Here is a 17,965-nt window from a genome sequence, read left to right as displayed (position 1 = left end):
TTAAGGAGGTGAATTGGTTGTCTCAAATCAGAGGACATACTGAAGCAAATCCTGATCTCAGTTACTCCCATGTGACCCCATAGAAGTCTCTGGAGCTGCACAGGTACAACTGAGTGCAGAGTTTAGCCCAGCTAATGTTTCCACAAACTGGCATAAGTCTCACATTGCCCAATGCTTAAAAACAGACAGACTAAGTCTGAGTGTCCAGAGAGGTCACACAGAGGCAAGTGAGCATGGACTAGCTGTGGATGAAGAAGCGAAGGAGAAAGGGTGTTTGTGAAAGCATAACTTTTAATAACTCTTACCATCCTGCTCTATATGGGCAGTCATAGTCACACAGGATCCAATACTAAGCTGGCTTCTGCAGGCAGACACAATAGCCCCTTAAGTAGTGAGAGTGTTCCATTGTGGCCAAACTGGTGAGTCAAAAAAACAGAGGACCCATCCAGGGGAATTTGCATCCTCTTACCCACTGAGCATGTGACCTCCACAACCAGTCTCCACAAAAAAACAGGAAGAGAGATGTGCATGTGTGAGGGACATGGCCAGTGGGTACATTCCAGCACATGCAGCAGCAGGGTGGCTGCTACCCCTTCTATAATGACTGGTAACCACACACAGCCTGGTTGCATGGACACCGTACCTTGCAACATGATGTCAGGACTCATTGCATCTTGCAGCCTCTTGATATTGCAGCACCTGGTCCTTTTTGTCACAGAGGGGTTGTCCTACAGAACCTGGCTCACAAATTTCAGTGACTCCTCCTAGGGCACCTTCTACAGGCTTATTAACTTCCTAATGTTGAGGGAGATTTCTGCCTTTGTTTTTCATTCCTCATAGCTTGGTATAAGCAGATACTTGCCCATACTTTTGTTTTGACAGTAGTGATATCCTCAGTATTATCCTCTGCCATAGCCACTCCAGCAGACCATATAATTTTAACAAATACCTATCAGAATCAGGACATTAAAATTGACAATGGTATAATAAAAAAAATCCTTCTTTAATAATTAACTGGAATAGCTTCCACCTTGTTTTAGCAGAATAAAAATGAACACTTTACAAAGCTGTTACATAAAATGCATTGTTAAATGAACAACAAATTACTTTCCCTTTTGCTAGCTTTTAATGCTAATGGTGCTATTTATTCCTGACCTTTTGAAATATTAGATTTTTAAAATTACAACATGAAAAGAATTCTTGTTTGAAAACGCAAGTGACTTTAAACCACATGTTATTACTTTTAAGTATAGCATGTGTATGCATCATTCATTTCAATGTCCCATTTATAGCTAATTGGTATATATTTCAGTTGACATATATTGTTCTCTTGCAAACGTGTCAAATTCCTTAACGATGTCAGTGACAAAAGCATAGTTCTTGGGATATATAAATTACGCTCTTTACCATATAATCACTCTTATCTATTAGAAATGTTGTTTGCAACAAATCATGTACAAAATACATACCGGATTGATTTTTTTTTAACTTTAGTATCTCACCATTCACAGCAAATCTTTGATTGAATCTTTAAATGCAGAAATGTTTTGGTTTTACCTGCATCATTTCAGAGATGTATTTTGCTGCATTTTAAAAACTGACTTTGTTCATCAAAGGAAGAGAAATACAAGTCAGACTTCAAAATGTCTCTTTTGTTATCAACATTACAAAACAAATCTGGGAGAACTGTGTTATGGAGTGAGTTATTTGATGACCAGTACCCTACACTGTAGTTTAGTTTTTATAATCCCTGCTAGAAATTACTATTATTTTGTTGGTGTGCAGTGTTACTATTAGAATTTCAAATGCTAGAGACAAAATGGCTTATGTACTTTCATTACATTTTAGATTATCCTTGTCCTGGGTTGTGCGCTCTCTCTCGCTCTCTCATATGCAATAGCACTGTATTTTCAGCTGTCAGGGTTTTTTTTTGTATATTGGACTTGAGTAAGCCTGGTGGAATAAACCGTATGTTGTAAACTAAGCAATGTATCTTCTTGTCTGTAATACTAATGAGGGGGCTAGTTCTTTGAAAGCAGTAGCAGTGTTAAGGCAAGATTTTAGTGCAGTGCCGTTTCCTGGCATTCATTAAACCTGTCCTTTCCTTTGTGTTGTAACTGGCTCCCTTTCAGAAGGGAGCATGGGAAAGAATAACCTCTAAATCAATCCATCCAGGTTTTCAAACTGTCTCCATCCGCATGGGAATATGAACGCCGAGGCCGCGATTCAGCAAAGCACCTATGCATGTGCTTAATTTCCATTGAAGTTAATTAAATGTAAGCACCTACTTAAAGTTAAACGCGTGTTTAAGTGATTCACTGAAGTAGGGGCTTTGTAATTAGAAAATGGTGGGTCACATCCTGCACTATTCCAATCCTACGCGTGGGCAGGAACAGAGACAGGAGGAGAAAAGGTGGTTTTAAGGGCTGACATTTTTGCTAATGCACTGTGGGGTTAATAAGGGAACAGAGATGATGCTGCAAAAACATGTGTCTCTTATCCTGCCACCCCACAAAGCCTGAACCCCATGCTACACCTGTGCAAAGACCTCTATAGGCGCAGGGGATCAGGGAATGATCCCAGTAGGGAGCATGAGGAGGGAATCATTCCCTGAGCCACGTGGAGCCCGGTCCTCTCCACTAACAGAAACACAAGGTAGCCCTATTGACACTGTTGTACAGAATTAAAAAGCAAGGCTCTTCCAATACATGTAAAACAATTGGCATTTGGGGCCAACTTCCCTGCTGGCATAAGTTGTCTCAAATCTCTGTTGGCCCCCTGGTTTTGCAAATAGTGAATTCCACCCATGATGTTCTTGCAAACAATCTTTCTGGTTTAAAAATGGCTTCTTACTGGTTACTGAAAACCAAAAAGATGATATCTATGTCGTTCGGGGAAACCTCGATATCGTACAAAATGAACTCAGCTCCTTCCACCTCTTCACATGCGATAGGCAGCTACTCATATAAGTCACTTAACTTGCCAAACCACTTTTTCAAGAAGCAAAGAGGCTTCTTCCACACAGAGTGCAAATGTGCTTTCATCATGTATTCTAATTCACCAGAAAACAGCAAAGTGACATTGAAGATCTTATTTGAGTCTAATTATTCTTGATGTATAGTGATACTCAGTGTTGTCTATAGAACATGTCTTTTCTGATTTGCTTCCTAAATCAATGCATTAATCAAGTCCCTCCTTTACTAGAACTATTTCTTGAGTGTATCTTATTTTGGTAGTGATTAATTTACTTCTTGAACCTTTTAAAGGTTTTTTTAATCGCTTTGTTATACTAGATCTTTCTTTAGCTAGCCTAAATATTGGCATACATTTGTCCCTGCTATTGCTAGTATTTTATATATTATACTTCTTTCCAAGTGTTACTGGATACCCCCTAAAATGTAATTAATAGTGCTTTTATAAAATTTATTCAACATGTATTTTATTATGAAATTGAATTTAAAACTAATCTAGTTTTAGAGTCCCCAAAATGCACAAGTCATTTGCTATTTGGCTATTGTTAGCACTTAAATTAGAAAGCCATACCATAGACATTTGTATTTAAACGTTAGGTAAAGCAGGTCTTGAAAATAAAAATTTCCCATCAACATTTTCTTTAACTGAAAATAGCTTTTTGTGAAAAAATGGGTATTTTCTAAAAAAAGTCCATTTTTATCAAAAATGTTAGGTTTTCACTGAAAAGCCCAAAATTGAAATTTTTCAGTTTGTGGGTTTTTGTTTTTTGATAAAAACTCCCCAAAATCTGAAGGAAATGTTATTTCCTGACCAGCTGTATGTGAAAAATCCTAACTATGGCCTAAGTACAAGTTAGTCCTTTCTTGTCCCTATACATAAAAACCAACCAGAAAAAACTAAAATATATTGGAAATTATTATATATGTATCTATGCAATTATACAGTAAAAATGAGTGGATATTGCAGAGACAAGCTTATTTAAAATCTGTATCCCAAACAGTCATATAAGTCTCTACTCTGTTAGGAGCTGTGCAATTATTGCTATGTATGTATAGTATTGCAAGATCCTTTTACCTTTAATTCTGTTGATGAAGGGTATAACTAATGACATCAAACCAGTTAAGGAAGTGAAGAAAAAGGATGGACCCAATCCTGAAAATAAACCACATTGTTTCGTGATCTAATGATCTTACACAGACAGTCTTGAATTAAAATTATACATGACTTTATTAAGAACAAAGCCCAGAATGTTCAGCAGTTACTACAGTTTTGGGGTGGTTCATTTTGAGGGCAATATTTGAAAGGCTTTAAAAGTTGGGGAGGGGTTGACTTTCAGAAAGTGCTGATTACCCATATTTTAAACGTCACACAGGTTGGACACCCAAAAATCACCAGTAACTTCTGACAGTCTTGGCTCAGATAGATAACATTCTTACAACCTAATTATAGCTGAAATTTACCAATATTTGCCACTTACATAGCCTCTTTCAATCACAGGTCTAAAAGTGTTCCAGACATGTATGTATTAATATCATCATTTTACATCTGAGAGGGATAAACACACACAAAAATCCAGTGGACTTGTCCAAAATGACCCAACAAGGGAGTGGCAGAGTTGAGAATAGGACCAGTGTCTGTCTCTTTATTTACAAGCTGTATTTACTAAACATGGCTTGTAATGGTATGAAGAGAATCCTAAGATAGCTGACACTTGATGATGGATCACTTGATGATTACCTGTTCTGTTCATTCCCTCTGGGGCACCCCACAGTGCCACCTCACTGGCATTGTCCACTGTCGGAAGACAGGTTACTGGGCTAGATGGACCTTTGGTCTGACCCAGTATGACTGTTCTTATGTCAGAAGTTCTTGGACATATGAGCTTTCTCTTAATATCTTTACACCTCTGGTCCCACACTGGCCATCACTCGATGTCTTGGGAAGGGGTCAGTGGAGAAGGCAGAGAGGTTCTCTGCTGTCTCCACTCCAACCTTGACCCAAGTTATTCTTAACATCTAGAGGTGCTTGGCTGTTCTGTAGCCCTGCACCATCCTTCCCTTCCCTGTCTCCCCCACTCCCCTTGGTTAATTTGGACAGCGATCTCATGTGAAAACTTTGTATCCCTGTGAGAGCACACTCCATTTTAAAGGACGACAGATGAAGAAGTATCCATTCCCATTGCCAACTCATCCTGCCCCATTTGGTCAGCCCCAACAGTGCCTCTCTCACTTTTGCTTTTCAATTAAAAAATAAAAGGAGTTGAAAGGTCAAGCAAGAATCATCCTCCCAGTGCTTCCCACTGAACTAGAATAATGAGCCTGATCCAACATGTAGTGATAACAATGGGGGTCCTTTCATTGACATCACTGGGCTTTGGATCGAGGTGTCATGAAAGCACATCTCACTATACTTGCCACATATGATGGAACAATGGAGGCAAAAGTCTGGGTCTTGTTCTACTTCCCTGCAGGGTTAGCATCTTTACTCAGGGAAGCATTCGAAGCAGAAAGACCACTTACTATACTGAAGAATAATTCTCCTTTTGACCCACTGAGGAAGAGGTGCCTAATAAATATATATGATCACGGACAATCTGAACTGTGTGTGAAGATAACTGTCTGATCAGATAATGGAATTGTTTTCAGTGCTAAGAATGAATCCATTACTAATGCAAATAACGCTAATAATTATAATTTGCAACACAGTAAAAGTCACCTAGTCTACCTCCCCCTCTGACAGAAGACTATAACAAATTATAGGCTGAGAAAAAAATCAAAGGGATAAAGGTTAAAAGATTAAAAAAAGAATTGAAACTTAAATGCTTAACAAGGAAATCAAAGACCTGAAAGCAGAAAATGGAGCTATTAAATTATGCCATTGTAAAGACTTAGATATTATAAAATTGATTAGCAAATCTAAATCCAAATTTTTCCCGTATAACCCCGTTGGGTCACAGATTTTGACACGTTTGATAGAACAAATTGTCACGGTTCAATATATAATGTGCAAGCTAATTATCTATAATACAGATATGCCTCCCTTACTAAATGGGGATACCAAAGCCTCGCACAATGTAATGGAGTCGAATAAAGCTTTTTTAAACTTGCTTTTGCCTCTTTTTTAATCTTGTTTCTAAACAGCTCCATTTGGCCAACATGGTTCTGAACAGGAAACATACCATTAGATATTTGCAGCACATGCATTGTTATGGTCTAGATCTTCTTGGTCTTTCCCAGGCCCTTTATCCATGTCAGGATTCTGGAGGTCTTTTGAAATTCTGATATTACTACCATCATCTTCTCTGGCCATGTGAGAGCTCTTGCATACAGGACCAGGGATAGGACCAGTGGGGCAAAAATGATTTGTGGAGGAGCAGTGCAAAGCATGTGGGACAGGCATGAGGATCCAGCCCACTGATTACACTAGGGAAACTCACCAAAAATGTGTCATTGTTGCTAACAATGGTTCCACTCCACCCGTGTGTTGGCAATGTTGGAAACCCTAGTGTAGGTAGGCCACCAGCTGTTGACACCATTTTAAAGAATATGCTGATAAGAGCTGAAAAATAGTGACCCTTTGAGGCCTGGAGTTGGGGAGAAATGGGGATGCTTAGAGTTTTTGACAAGAAAGCATATGATTCCCACCCACACCCATCAACTCTGAATACAATAAGGTTTAAATGATTGGCTCTAACCCAATCTGCTGGTGTATTTTGCCCCCCTCCCACCACCTTCTTTTTCTAAGGTTGTGTTTCCCAAAAGGTAGGGTTTCCATAAAGCAGCATGAAGCATGTGCCATGGTGGGGAGGAGTGTGGAAAGGACATGAAGATATGTGGGGTTGGTTAAAGAACGTGATTGCTTTCATTTTCCTGAAACGGGACTCAGCTTCTAAAAGTTTGGGATATGCTGTTTCAAACTACATTTTAAATCCTGTTTGTGTAGCCAAGTGTACCCTGCCCTTCCCAGCGGGTCACTCTGGAAGTTACTGATTCCTTTCGCTCTTTGGCATTTTTCTTTCCAGTCCTTGCACTTCAGACCAAAAATTCAATACCCTTATTTCAGTAAAACCCAAGAACTGAATAATGCTGAAGCACTGCCAGGCATTATGCTAAAGAATATTCGGGGAAATGCTTTAGCAATACTGATCTAGACAAGTTCATAACTACTGAATCACACTGTGGTTTATAACCATACTTTCATACTTATCTCACAAGTGAAATTTATCCAAAACACTGCACATCTCAGATAACATAGCATTAAGTGCCGAGATCAAACCTAATGACATGCACATCTCAGATAGTATTTCAGTAGTTTTTAATTATCAATGCCAAAGTCCAAATCACCGCACATTTCAATTTTTCATGTTACATTTCAAGTTCTTCGGGAGCTTCAACGTGGCATTACGTTTCTTAGTGAGATGTGCACCATAGGACTCCTCCATGTGCGTGCATACCGAGCAGCTTCTGCACAGGTTTCCAAAGGTTTTCCCAGTGACAAGATGTTCATCTGCAAGAAACGAATGTCCACTGGTTAATCCCTAAAGTCCCATGAAATACTGCTGTTGTTGCAGTAAGTGGAGGTTGTCTATGCCTCATTGGTGCAAGAGAAAGGAGACCGAATGGTTGGCAGGCTGTTCTCCATTACAGCCCTGAACCTTTGGAACTCACTTCTCCACTTTGTCCGCAACCGATAAAGTTTGCTAGCCTTCACAAATTGCTGCAAGGCTTATCTTTTCTACCTTGCTTGTAAGGAGATGGATGACAGGGTGAGGCAGGCTAGGGACTGTGTGGGACTTGAGAAGGGACTTTGTGAGGTGGTTAACTCATTTTTGTTATATTTATGTTGCTGCAGGGTTATTTAATCTTGACATGGTAGGTGTATTTAGATGGGCTTTTAAAGGATTGTCAAGGGCTCCCAGAGCATTGAACAGGCACTCTTATTGGCTACAGTAATAACATTCCAAATAAATAAATAATAAATCAGTGCTGGAGAGCAATGTGTCAATAGCAACCGTATGTTTTTAAAGGACAGAAATTCTAAATTCTTACGTGGAATATGACCACTGTATTTTGGCAGCATCCCTTCAGGCCTGTAGAATCTTTGGTATGTGTTGGGAACTTTGCTAACTTCAACTTCATGTGTTCTGCCTCTAAAATAAAACAAAATTGCAGTTCAGAAGGTATCCTGTTCAAAAGTTAACTTCTAGAGTTTCAGAATTTGCTTACATGTCCTCATGTTTCACATAACTATCAGACTTAATTTTTAATTCTCATGGCCGTAGCTGTCTTCCAACTGTAAATGTTCTGTTCATTAGGCATTCCCCACATGCCCACAACACTCATGTGTTCCTTGCACACCCCAAACACCCATTGCCTTTCCAGGGAGTTTTGTGTGTGCATGGAATATGGGATCCAACTGACATCAATAGAGAGAGACTGTTATAGCATCGCGACTGAAACCATACACTTAAATACAAGAACCTTACTTAGAATAATTGGCTAAAATCCTGGCCCCACTGAAGTCAACGGTAAAACTCCTTTAGATTTCATTGGGGACAGGATTTCATTCATTGGACCAAGTTCTGCTCTCAGCTAAACTCATGCAAATCCATCAGCGTCACCAGGTGCATAGGTATACCTGTGAGGAAAATGGGTGTATGGATGAGGCTGTGTAGGGGGGAATTGTGAACATAGGTCCCTTACGCTTTCCAACAGATGAGTAAGCTCTCAGCACACAACATATTAGATTTCCTCACAGTATAGTGCAAAACCTCAATTACAGCCTCAGCAAGTGCTAGCTCATGCTCAGTGATGACATATCTGTGGGGTGCTGTGTGTGTGTGTAGGAAACACCAATTCATAATTTGGCTTGTGCACTGTACTGGGAGGAAAATGGATGTGCTGAGGTCAGTGTGTTTCCTTATCAGCAGGAGGCAGAAGGAAGTTGCCTGCAGAGGTGCAGCATCTCTCACTCAGTGGGAGGAGGGAAGAAGGGAAATACTCCCTCTTGCCAAGTTTGGGAAGGGAAAACCCTGTTTCCGATGCCTTGACCACCCCTCTGTGGCACTTCAAACTCCCAAGTCTTCATAGCCACACTCTTCCCCCTGCTCCACTGCCAAATCCTTTCCTAGTTAGTAAGAGGCCTGGCCCATTCCGCTTATAGTGGTACAGACCAACTCTCCTGCCCTCCCAGGGACAAAAGCCCAGCTCACTTGTCTTCCCCCTCACAAGCCCTCATTGCCTCTTGCTGACAGCTGCTAAGGCTTTGTCAACACTAAATTTTGAGGCAAACAAATTTCATTGGCAATGCAAATAGATAATAGGTAAGTAGAAAAAGAATCAGAGATGTTCTATTAAATTAAATTAAATACTGAAATAAGCAGCCACTTGATGTGCTTTTCTGGATTAAAAGCGAGGTTCCCAAAAGCTTTTCCTCCTATCAACACTGAATTTTCAGTCCTACGCAGGCTGCAGAATGTAGACCTTTTCTACACTGACCTTTCAGCTATTGGTATATGCCTCACTGGAGCAAATAATGATGCTCTGGTGAAAATCCACTAGATGTTTGCACCAGTTAAACTATACCAGTTCCTGAGGTTATTGTAGGCAAGGCCTTAGATCCACCATGCGGCAGGATGTACTGGAAATACTTGAAAAAAAGATTACCATCAGGGCTTCACACAATGAGGTTTTTTAAAAAATGTTTGTGGTTCAAGTGGTGAACAGAAAAGGTCTGAATATCAGCATAACCAAAATATGACAAGGTCCTTCTGTGTACAGCAGTTCTTGTGTGCTGTCTATGTTCAGTACCTCTTGTAGATAAGGAAGCTTTTAAAATACAGTTATGAAAAATACACAGTGCACTGCAGTCTTTCCAAAAAAAGTATGCTTTATATTATAAATGCTGTGGTACACAGATTCCTGACAATCATGCCCCAGGAGAGCCCCTAAAGTCTACGTAAGCCTGTTACCTGTCCTACTCCCTTTAATTGCTTTAGTGGTTGGTGAGGTTATATTTATTGACTGCTCTACTCCACCATCCAATTAAACATCATCATCATCACCATCTCATATAGTATTTTTCAATCGATGTATTTTAGTATAAAATTACCTGTGGAAATTGCTGGTAGGATCATAGCAGACCCGATCTCTTAAGTTTTTAAAATCCTGATAGCAATTTCTTGTCATTTCATGGTAACGAACACCATATCCCAGTTCCGTGACCCTTGCTCTAGGCACAAACCCAGTCCAACCAGGAGTTGGTGGCTCTAGTAAACTTCTCTTAGTTATTACAGTCCCTGCAAAATGATCAAATAAATGCCACCTCAAAATTACACCCAACTGCCCAAGAAAATATCTGCTTATATTTACCTCATTTTTGAATCAGTCCTTCCTCAGGCTATGAAAGGATTTTAGAATTTGGCCAGTGGTCATTAAAGACCTGATCTTAAGCCCACTGAACCCACTGAGAGTCTTTCCATTGAATGTAATGGGGTTTGCATCAATGCCTAAGTAGGGAATAATCTCATTCATATAAATATGTGTTAGTAGCCATAGCCTGTCAAAATTCCAACACAGGAAATTACATCCTACCTGCTGAAAGATGCCTTGCAGTTTCAACAGGACACAGTTGAACTTTCTATTCTAAACTGCAATGTTGTCTTTTTGTGGATTGCCACATTCAGACAGAGCTGGCTGCTATTCAGTGACATAGAAAGAAAGGCACTAGTTACAGACTTAAGAACTATCACTCAGGAACATTCTATCTGATGACATTGGGGTTTCTAAGGTAACTGCAGGAGGAAGTTCTGAACATCTTTTACAGCGTGGTCCTGGTCCTGGAACGCTTTGGATCAGATGAGAAATGCTAGCTTGCGGCGGCTGGTAGTTAGGAATCCATGACGGGCAATTGGGTTTGAGCTCAGCTAGGGTCAAAGCACTAAAAGTCGTGTTTAGGCTGTGGTGTTTCGAATTCATGGATACTCACAGTCTATGAATCATGGAGAACCACAAAAGGGGCTCACTTACCCAGAGTGAGGAGCCCGAGGAAAGATTTGGAAAGAAGCTATTGCTGAAGGCAAAACCAGGATACATGAGACATCCTGAGATCCACATGAGTCACAAGATCAAATGAAAAAGTTTTGCTTTTCCTCAAGACTACTTTAAGAATTCTCTCTCTCACTCAAAGGTGGCAGAATCAAGCCCCAGAACGGCAGGCCAATATTTTCAAATCTGAGTGTCTAAAATTAGATACCCAGATAAGATGACAGATTTTCAGGGATGGTGGCCATTTGTAGTTTCTACTGTGGTCAGTCAGGGCAGCAAGCGCTTAGCCCCTCAGAACAGCAGGTTGGTTATACTCTAGGTTTAGGCAGCCCCAGGTTTGAAAACATTGGCTTCAGTTTTTTAGATAATAGTACAATTTGAGAGCGTGCTGTTGCATGAGTCTATTCGGAACCCCATTTATGGAAGGATTTATGGATAACAATTACAATTGATGCAAGATCCATGTTTAACATTTCACATGAAGATGAGACTCTACCCTTAAATATAAACACATCTATTTGAGAAAACCTCAAGATTTAGAATAGAAATGAAAGATATAGGGGCCACATTCTGTTAATGAATGCATATGTGTGTAACTCCCCCAGAAATCAGAGCAATGTGCTAGCAACTGAAGGTAAAATTTGGTTCTATGTCCCTGAAGACTGTAATTATAATTCACATTGTACTAGTAACATTAATTGAATGTTTTGCTGAAATCAAGTTCATTACAATTTCAATACAGTACCTAGCACATAAGGATGGTGTTTATAATTATATTCATAAAGTGCTTGTAAAACATCTTCATTGGAGCAAATAGATGGAAGTTTGGGTGTAGTGGCTGCTATGTATCTCAGCTCATTCTTTGTGTCTCTGCTTCTCTGAGTAGCATTGTGGAATGAGGTCATACATGCCATTGAGTCATCTCCATAAGTAGTGCCAATTCTATAGAATCTTTGGGGGACATAGCCTAAAAGAGTAAGCAGAATAAATGTTAAAAGCTCACAAAATCTAATGGAACATATTGCAAGCATTTACAGACAGAGTGAAATTATCAAACAACCATAGAACATTATCTGCCATTCTTAGTTCTTCACATTATACACATACACTGAAATTATATAGACGGTTACAACCACAGTGATCTCCTATAACCATAGAAACAAGCCACATTTTGACAAGGGCTATGAAAGTACAATCAATCCCCTTATGACATATCAATTCTGCTAACAGCAATTCTCTTTACTGTACCAAAACGTCAGTTTGAAGGGTGGTTTGAAATGCTTTTTTTTTTATTGTCCTTCTTTTACATGATGCTTTGAAAATGCAGTTTCAGATCATTCATTTTGGTTGGAAATTGTATGAAAATGAACTCCTGAATTATAAGAAGTAGATGTAGGTCTTTTATATGGGAGACCAACCCCCAAAGCAGACTTTCACCATGTAATAACTTATTTTCATTATAAAGAATAGATGTGTATAGCACAACTACTTATTTCGTTAACATTGAACTGGAATCTATTATGACTATATTAAATGCTAAAGAAATAGAGATAAGAATCTGATTTAATTTGGATGGGTCTGAAAGAAAACCCCACTTCCAACTGTATTTTGTCAGTCTGAACTTTGCAACTGACCACAAACTCTATAAGTTTGGATAAGCCAATATCCTGGTTCTGAATTATCTCTGAACATTGGGATGGTTTAGTTCTGGATCCAAATGTTGTGGATCAGGTCCAGCTCTTATGTGAACTAATCCAAGAAAGTAAATTCAAATGCAAAGCTACTATTCTGGTGGTCCAAATTCTCCAGATCAGCTGAACTGTGCATTTTGAAAGTCTAGGGAGGGGGTGATTTTAAGGCATGTTTACATTCCCCCAACTCCAGGGCTGCCAGGTTTTGGCCTGATTCCTATGGTAAAATAGAGCAGAGGATCATGATATGGTAGCTGCTATTGCAGCTCTTTGTCACCAGAGGATTTTCCATGATGTAGGGGAATCCTCTATGGGCCAGTTAAGTTGGGTTTAAAGCTGAGAAAGGAGGTCAGGATGTGGCCCAAACACATTATTTACCTGTGTATCCAGATATCAGAGGATTGCACACATCCACAGGATTTTGAGTTGGTTTCATGCTCTCTCTGTACCTATTTGAAAGAAAATGGACATTTATACGTGAACTTATATCCTAATATCAGTTAAGCCAGTTCATGACATATCTGTTACATTACTAAGAATAAATATTAGGCTATCTTAAAACTCAGCTAATGGGCCAAATTCAGGTTATCTATTACATTGGTGTAAACTCAGAGTAACTTCACTGCAGCCATCTGAACTTAATAACATTACTCCAGTGTAATCAAGAACAGAATATACTATACTTCTCTTTTAATATTCACTTTTTCTACTAAGCAATGCCATGCAATAGAATTTTGAAAAATATACAGCTAAATCACAAAGTTTTTTGTGCAATTAAATTAAGAAACCTGGAAAGGAACATTAAGGTGCCAGGGAAAATACTGGCCGGATATGCATACATTATTTTTACACTTCTGAAATATGTACATAGCCCTCTTATGCCCTAGCCTGCTGTTTGAGGTAATGCCTTAGCTAAATTATATTTAGACTTTAGATCATGCCTAAGTTAATATTACTTCTGTATTTGCAGTATTTCCTACAAGTATAGCTGCAAATATTGCACTGAGGTAACTCTCTCTATTTACATAAGGCAAAATCAACAAGGTTTTAATGGTGATCACTGTGCCTCCATTCGTTTTCTTAATGGAAATCTAGATGACAGTGACATCTCCACCATGATCAAATTCCTGACTATAAAATAACCTGAAGAAATTGGACCAAAAAATTGTAATGACATGTCAGAAGAAATGGTACACCAGGGAAAAGCCATACCTCTTGGGACAGATGGAATGATACCTGCAATATAGGATCTGTACTGGGACTGGTCCTATTTAACATATTCACAAATGATCTGGAAAAGGGGGTAAACAGTGAGGTGGCAAAGTTTGCAACTGATTCTAAATTACTCAAAATCATTAACTGTGAAGAGTTACAAAGAGATCCCACAAAATGGAGTGACTGGGCAACATAATGACAGATTAAATTCAGCATTGTAAATTCAAAGTAATGCACATTGGAAAACATAATCTCTACTCTACATATAAAATGATGGGTTCTAGGTTAGCTGTTACCTCTCAAGGAAGAGATCTCGGAGTCACATGGATTGTTCTCTCAAAGCACCTGTTCAATGCGTAGTGGCAGTCAGAAAAGATAACAGAACCACTAAGAAAAAGATAGATAATAACACAGACAATACATGCCACTATATACATCCATGGTACACCCATACCTTGACTACTGAGTGCACTTCTAATCTCCCCATGTCCAAAAGGCTGTATTAGAATTGAAAAAGGTATAGAGAAGGGCAACAAAAATGATCAGGGGTATGGAAAAGCTTCCGTATGAGGGGGGATTAAAAAGATTGGGACTGTTTAGCTTAGAAAAAAGACAATTGAGGGGAGAATAGGATAAAGATCTATAAAATCATGAATGGTATAGAGAAAGTGAATAGGAAAGTGTTATTTACCCCTTCAAATAACACAAGAAACAGAGATCATCCAATTAAATGAATAGGCAGCAGGTTTAAAACAAACACAAAGAAATACTTCTTCACACAATGCACAGTCAACCAGTGGAACTCATTGCCAGGCCAAAAGTAAAACTGGATTAAAAAAAGAATTAGTTAAATTCATGGAGGATAGATCCATCGATGACTATTAGCCAAGATTTTCAGAATCACAACCCCATGCTCTGGATGTCCCTAAATCGCTGACTGATAGAATTGACTGACCGGACAACAAGGGATGGATCACTCGATAATTGCCCTGTTCTGTTCATTCCTTCTGAAGCATTGACCAGTGTCAGAAGATAGCATACTGGGCTAGATGGACCAGTGATCTGACCCACTATGGCTGTTCTTAAGTTCTAACAGCGTCTCTGTAAAATTAACATAGCAATAACACAAATGAAGGAAAGGACCTGCCCCCTAAGCTAGTAGAAAAAGAGCAACAACCTCAAGGTAAGGAAATTAAAGTGTCAGCTACACATTAGGAATAACTGTTTAGCAGTAAGAGCTGTGGGGTCAGGTATAGACTAGAAAATACCAGCCCTTCAGTTATTCAATAAAGGCCTGTTTCTGCCATCCTTGTATATGCTCAATAGTACCTTATGCCACAACTAAGTATGGATGTTGAAGTGAAAAGTCAGGATATAACCCCACCACTAGCAGCGTAATTTCCTTAAATACCAGTGACAAGTACCTGTGAGGGAACAGTGCTGTTCTGAGCATGGAGCTGTATGAGCACATAATGTATTGAGTAGATATCAGTGCATACACATTATAGACAGGTCTACTTGTGACTTGTGTATATCAGAAGTAACTTTACTAAAGTCAATGGAAATACAATGACAATCACATTTTAAGTAAGAGCTTATTTGCTTGTAGTTCTTGTAATCCCAGGGGTACTTTATAGATTATGCATCCTGGAGTCACTGCCGATCTGTCCAACTCTGAAGTGCGGCTCTGGTGCGGCACAGCCACACAACCCAACCCTTGAGGAAGGAAAGGTGAAAGGATCCCAAGGCAATTTCTGTAAGAGTTATGGGTTAAATTCTAATATATCAAAATATTGCCCTTGTTCTTTCTATTGGACAGTATATTCTTCATCTCTTCCTAGCCTTAAGTGTGGTATGCTGCTGCTGTGAAACGTTCAACACTGGCTGTAAACAGCGGCTGTGTTCCACCACAGATGCTGACTTTCCAAAGTGCTGGGGGCTGCTCGACCCCCGGCTCAGCCCCAGGCCCTACCCCCACTCCACCCCTTCCGCAAAGGCCCCACCCTGCCTCTTCCCACCCAGTTCTGTTCCCTCCCCCAAGAGTGCCCCGTTCTCGCTTCTTCCCTCCTCCCCCGCCCCCACAGCCTCCTGCACGCTGTGAAACAGCTGATTGCGATGGGCGGGAGGCAGGGGGAGGTGCTGATGTCGGGGCCCGCCAGCAGGTGCGAGGCGCTGTGGTGGTGGGGAGGAGCTGAAAGGGGGGCTGCCGATGCGTGCTCTGCACCCACCATTGTTTCCGTATGTGGCTGCTCCAGCCCCGGAGCACCCATGGGGTCGGTGCCTATGTGTTCCACTGTAGTGACCCCTATACCTAAGATGATACTGAATTAGATATTGTATTAAATTTCCAGTGGCGTTATAGTTGTGTTGGTCCCAGGATATTAGAGAGACAAGATGGGCAAAGTAATATCTTTTATTGGACCAATTTCTCTTGGTGAGAGACACAAGCTTTTGACCTACACAGAGCTCTTTCTCAGGTCTGGGAAAGTTGGTCAGCATGTCACTACTAAATGCAAGATGGAACAGATTATTTAGCATAAAGATTTAACATGTTGCAAGAAACCATTCAAGGTGAAGTGGGCAGTTAACACCTCTGGGGTGATAGGACAAAGGAGGACAGCTTGTTGTAATGAGTCATATTGTATGAAAATCATTTTGTGCACCTTAGATGAAAAATATCAAAGTACAAAAACTCATCTGAGCTAAACTATAGGGGTAATTTAGGGAAATAAAAGTTTATAATAATACTTAAGAGAGCCTGTATATGTCATCTAGAAAGCCTGCAGCTTTAGGGCCTGATCCTGCAGACACACATTATCATTATCAGTAAAAAGAAAAGGAGGACTTGTGGCATCTTAGATTTCAGATTAGCAACCGTGTTAGTCTGCATCCATAAAAAGAAAAGGAGTACTTGTGACACCTTAGAGACTAACAATTTTATTAGAGCATAAGCTTTCGTGAGCTATAGCGGATGCATCCAATGAATTGAGCTGTAGCTCACAAAAGCTTATGCTCTAATAAATTTAAATTTAGCAGATGACAGAACGAGGAGTAATGGTCTCAAGTTGCAATGGGGGAGGTTTAGATTGGATATTAGGAAAAACTTTTTCACTAAGAGGGTGGTGAAACACTGGAATGCGTTACCTAGGGAGGTGGTAGAATCTCCTTCCTTAGAGGTTTTTAAGGTCAGGCTTGACAAAGCCCTAGCTGGGATGATTTAACTGGGACTTGGTCCTGCTTTGAGCAGGGGGTTGGACTAGATGACCTTCTGGGGTCCCTTCCAACCCTGATATTCTATGATTCTATGATTCTAAGTACTCCTTTTCTTTTTATGGATACAGACTAACACGGCTGCTAATCTGAAACCTGTCATTATCCATAGTAACATTGTGGTAATGCCTAGGAGTCTTGGCTAGACATGGGTCCCATCGTGCTAAGTATTGTACATACTTACAGTAAATGAGAGTCCTTGCATCAAAGAGTTATCAATCTGAGATGTGAGGAATTGTTTGCAGGATCCAGGGTCTTAGCCCAGCCTACAATTTTTAATTTAGGATTTTTCTATGTAATTAAAATACCTTGTCTGGGACTTTCATTCACAAGCCTCTAGGGTGCAGGTAAAAATGGCATTATATTTAGGGGGACAAATCTACTTTGAGGAGGTGTTTAAGTATAACACCACCAGGCTTTTAGTTATTTATTTTTAACTACCATCTAGTATGCTGTAGCTAGTAGTCTCTGGAAGTCAATATTAGCTAGTATACTGCTGATTATGCTATGGGCATAAAAAAGCTCAGAGAAATTCAGATGGGCCACTCATAACAAGTCACAGCTAAGGAGCCCAATAAAAAGCACCGGCTGGAACTGAATGTTCACTGCTTGGCGCAACGGACCATGGGGGAAGCCACCCTCCACTGAAAGCAGAGTGGGGCTTTGTCATTGATTCCCCTGGCAACCGGCATTCACCCAGCCCTGCACTGAAGGTATCAAGGCTTCCTGCTGCTGCTATAGTGCCTGCAAAGCTCCCAGTGGGAGCAGGCT

The 17,965-nt window shown here is 40.0% G+C and overlaps 1 protein-coding gene across 1 annotated transcript; it reads right to left on the bottom strand.

The window, feature by feature from the left end:
- Positions 1-7,324: 7,324 nt before the first annotated feature.
- C7H10orf82 (chromosome 7 C10orf82 homolog) lies at positions 7,325-13,145 on the bottom strand. The gene is made up of 5 exons (XM_038411762.1): positions 13,088-13,145; positions 11,764-11,985; positions 10,084-10,270; positions 8,022-8,122; positions 7,325-7,479 (listed from the first exon to the last, which is right to left on the bottom strand). Exons 1-5 carry the CDS (start codon positions 13,143-13,145, stop codon positions 7,325-7,327), a joined length of 723 nt encoding a protein of 240 aa, XP_038267690.1.
- Between the last annotated feature and the right edge of the window lie 4,820 nt (positions 13,146-17,965).

This window comes from Dermochelys coriacea, chromosome 7, assembly GCF_009764565.3.
Source record: "Dermochelys coriacea isolate rDerCor1 chromosome 7, rDerCor1.pri.v4, whole genome shotgun sequence".
NCBI lineage: Eukaryota > Metazoa > Chordata > Testudines > Dermochelyidae > Dermochelys > Dermochelys coriacea.
Note: the sequence above shows the minus strand (reverse complement) of the source record. Positions and strands in the feature narration are given on the sequence as shown.

Excerpts from the sequence above, each read along its gene's own strand:
- C7H10orf82 (XM_038411762.1), bottom strand. The coding sequence starts at position 13,145 with ATGAAACCAACTCAAAATCCTGTGGATGTGTGCAATCCTCTGATATCT. Across the intron at positions 11,986-13,087 it reads TCTGATATCTGGATACACAG|GCTATGTCCCCCAAAGATTC; the intron begins GTAAATAATGTG and ends TTACTCTTTTAG. Across the intron at positions 7,480-8,021 it reads ATACAGTGGTCATATTCCAC|ATGAACATCTTGTCACTGGG; the intron begins GTAAGAATTTAG and ends CGTTTCTTGCAG.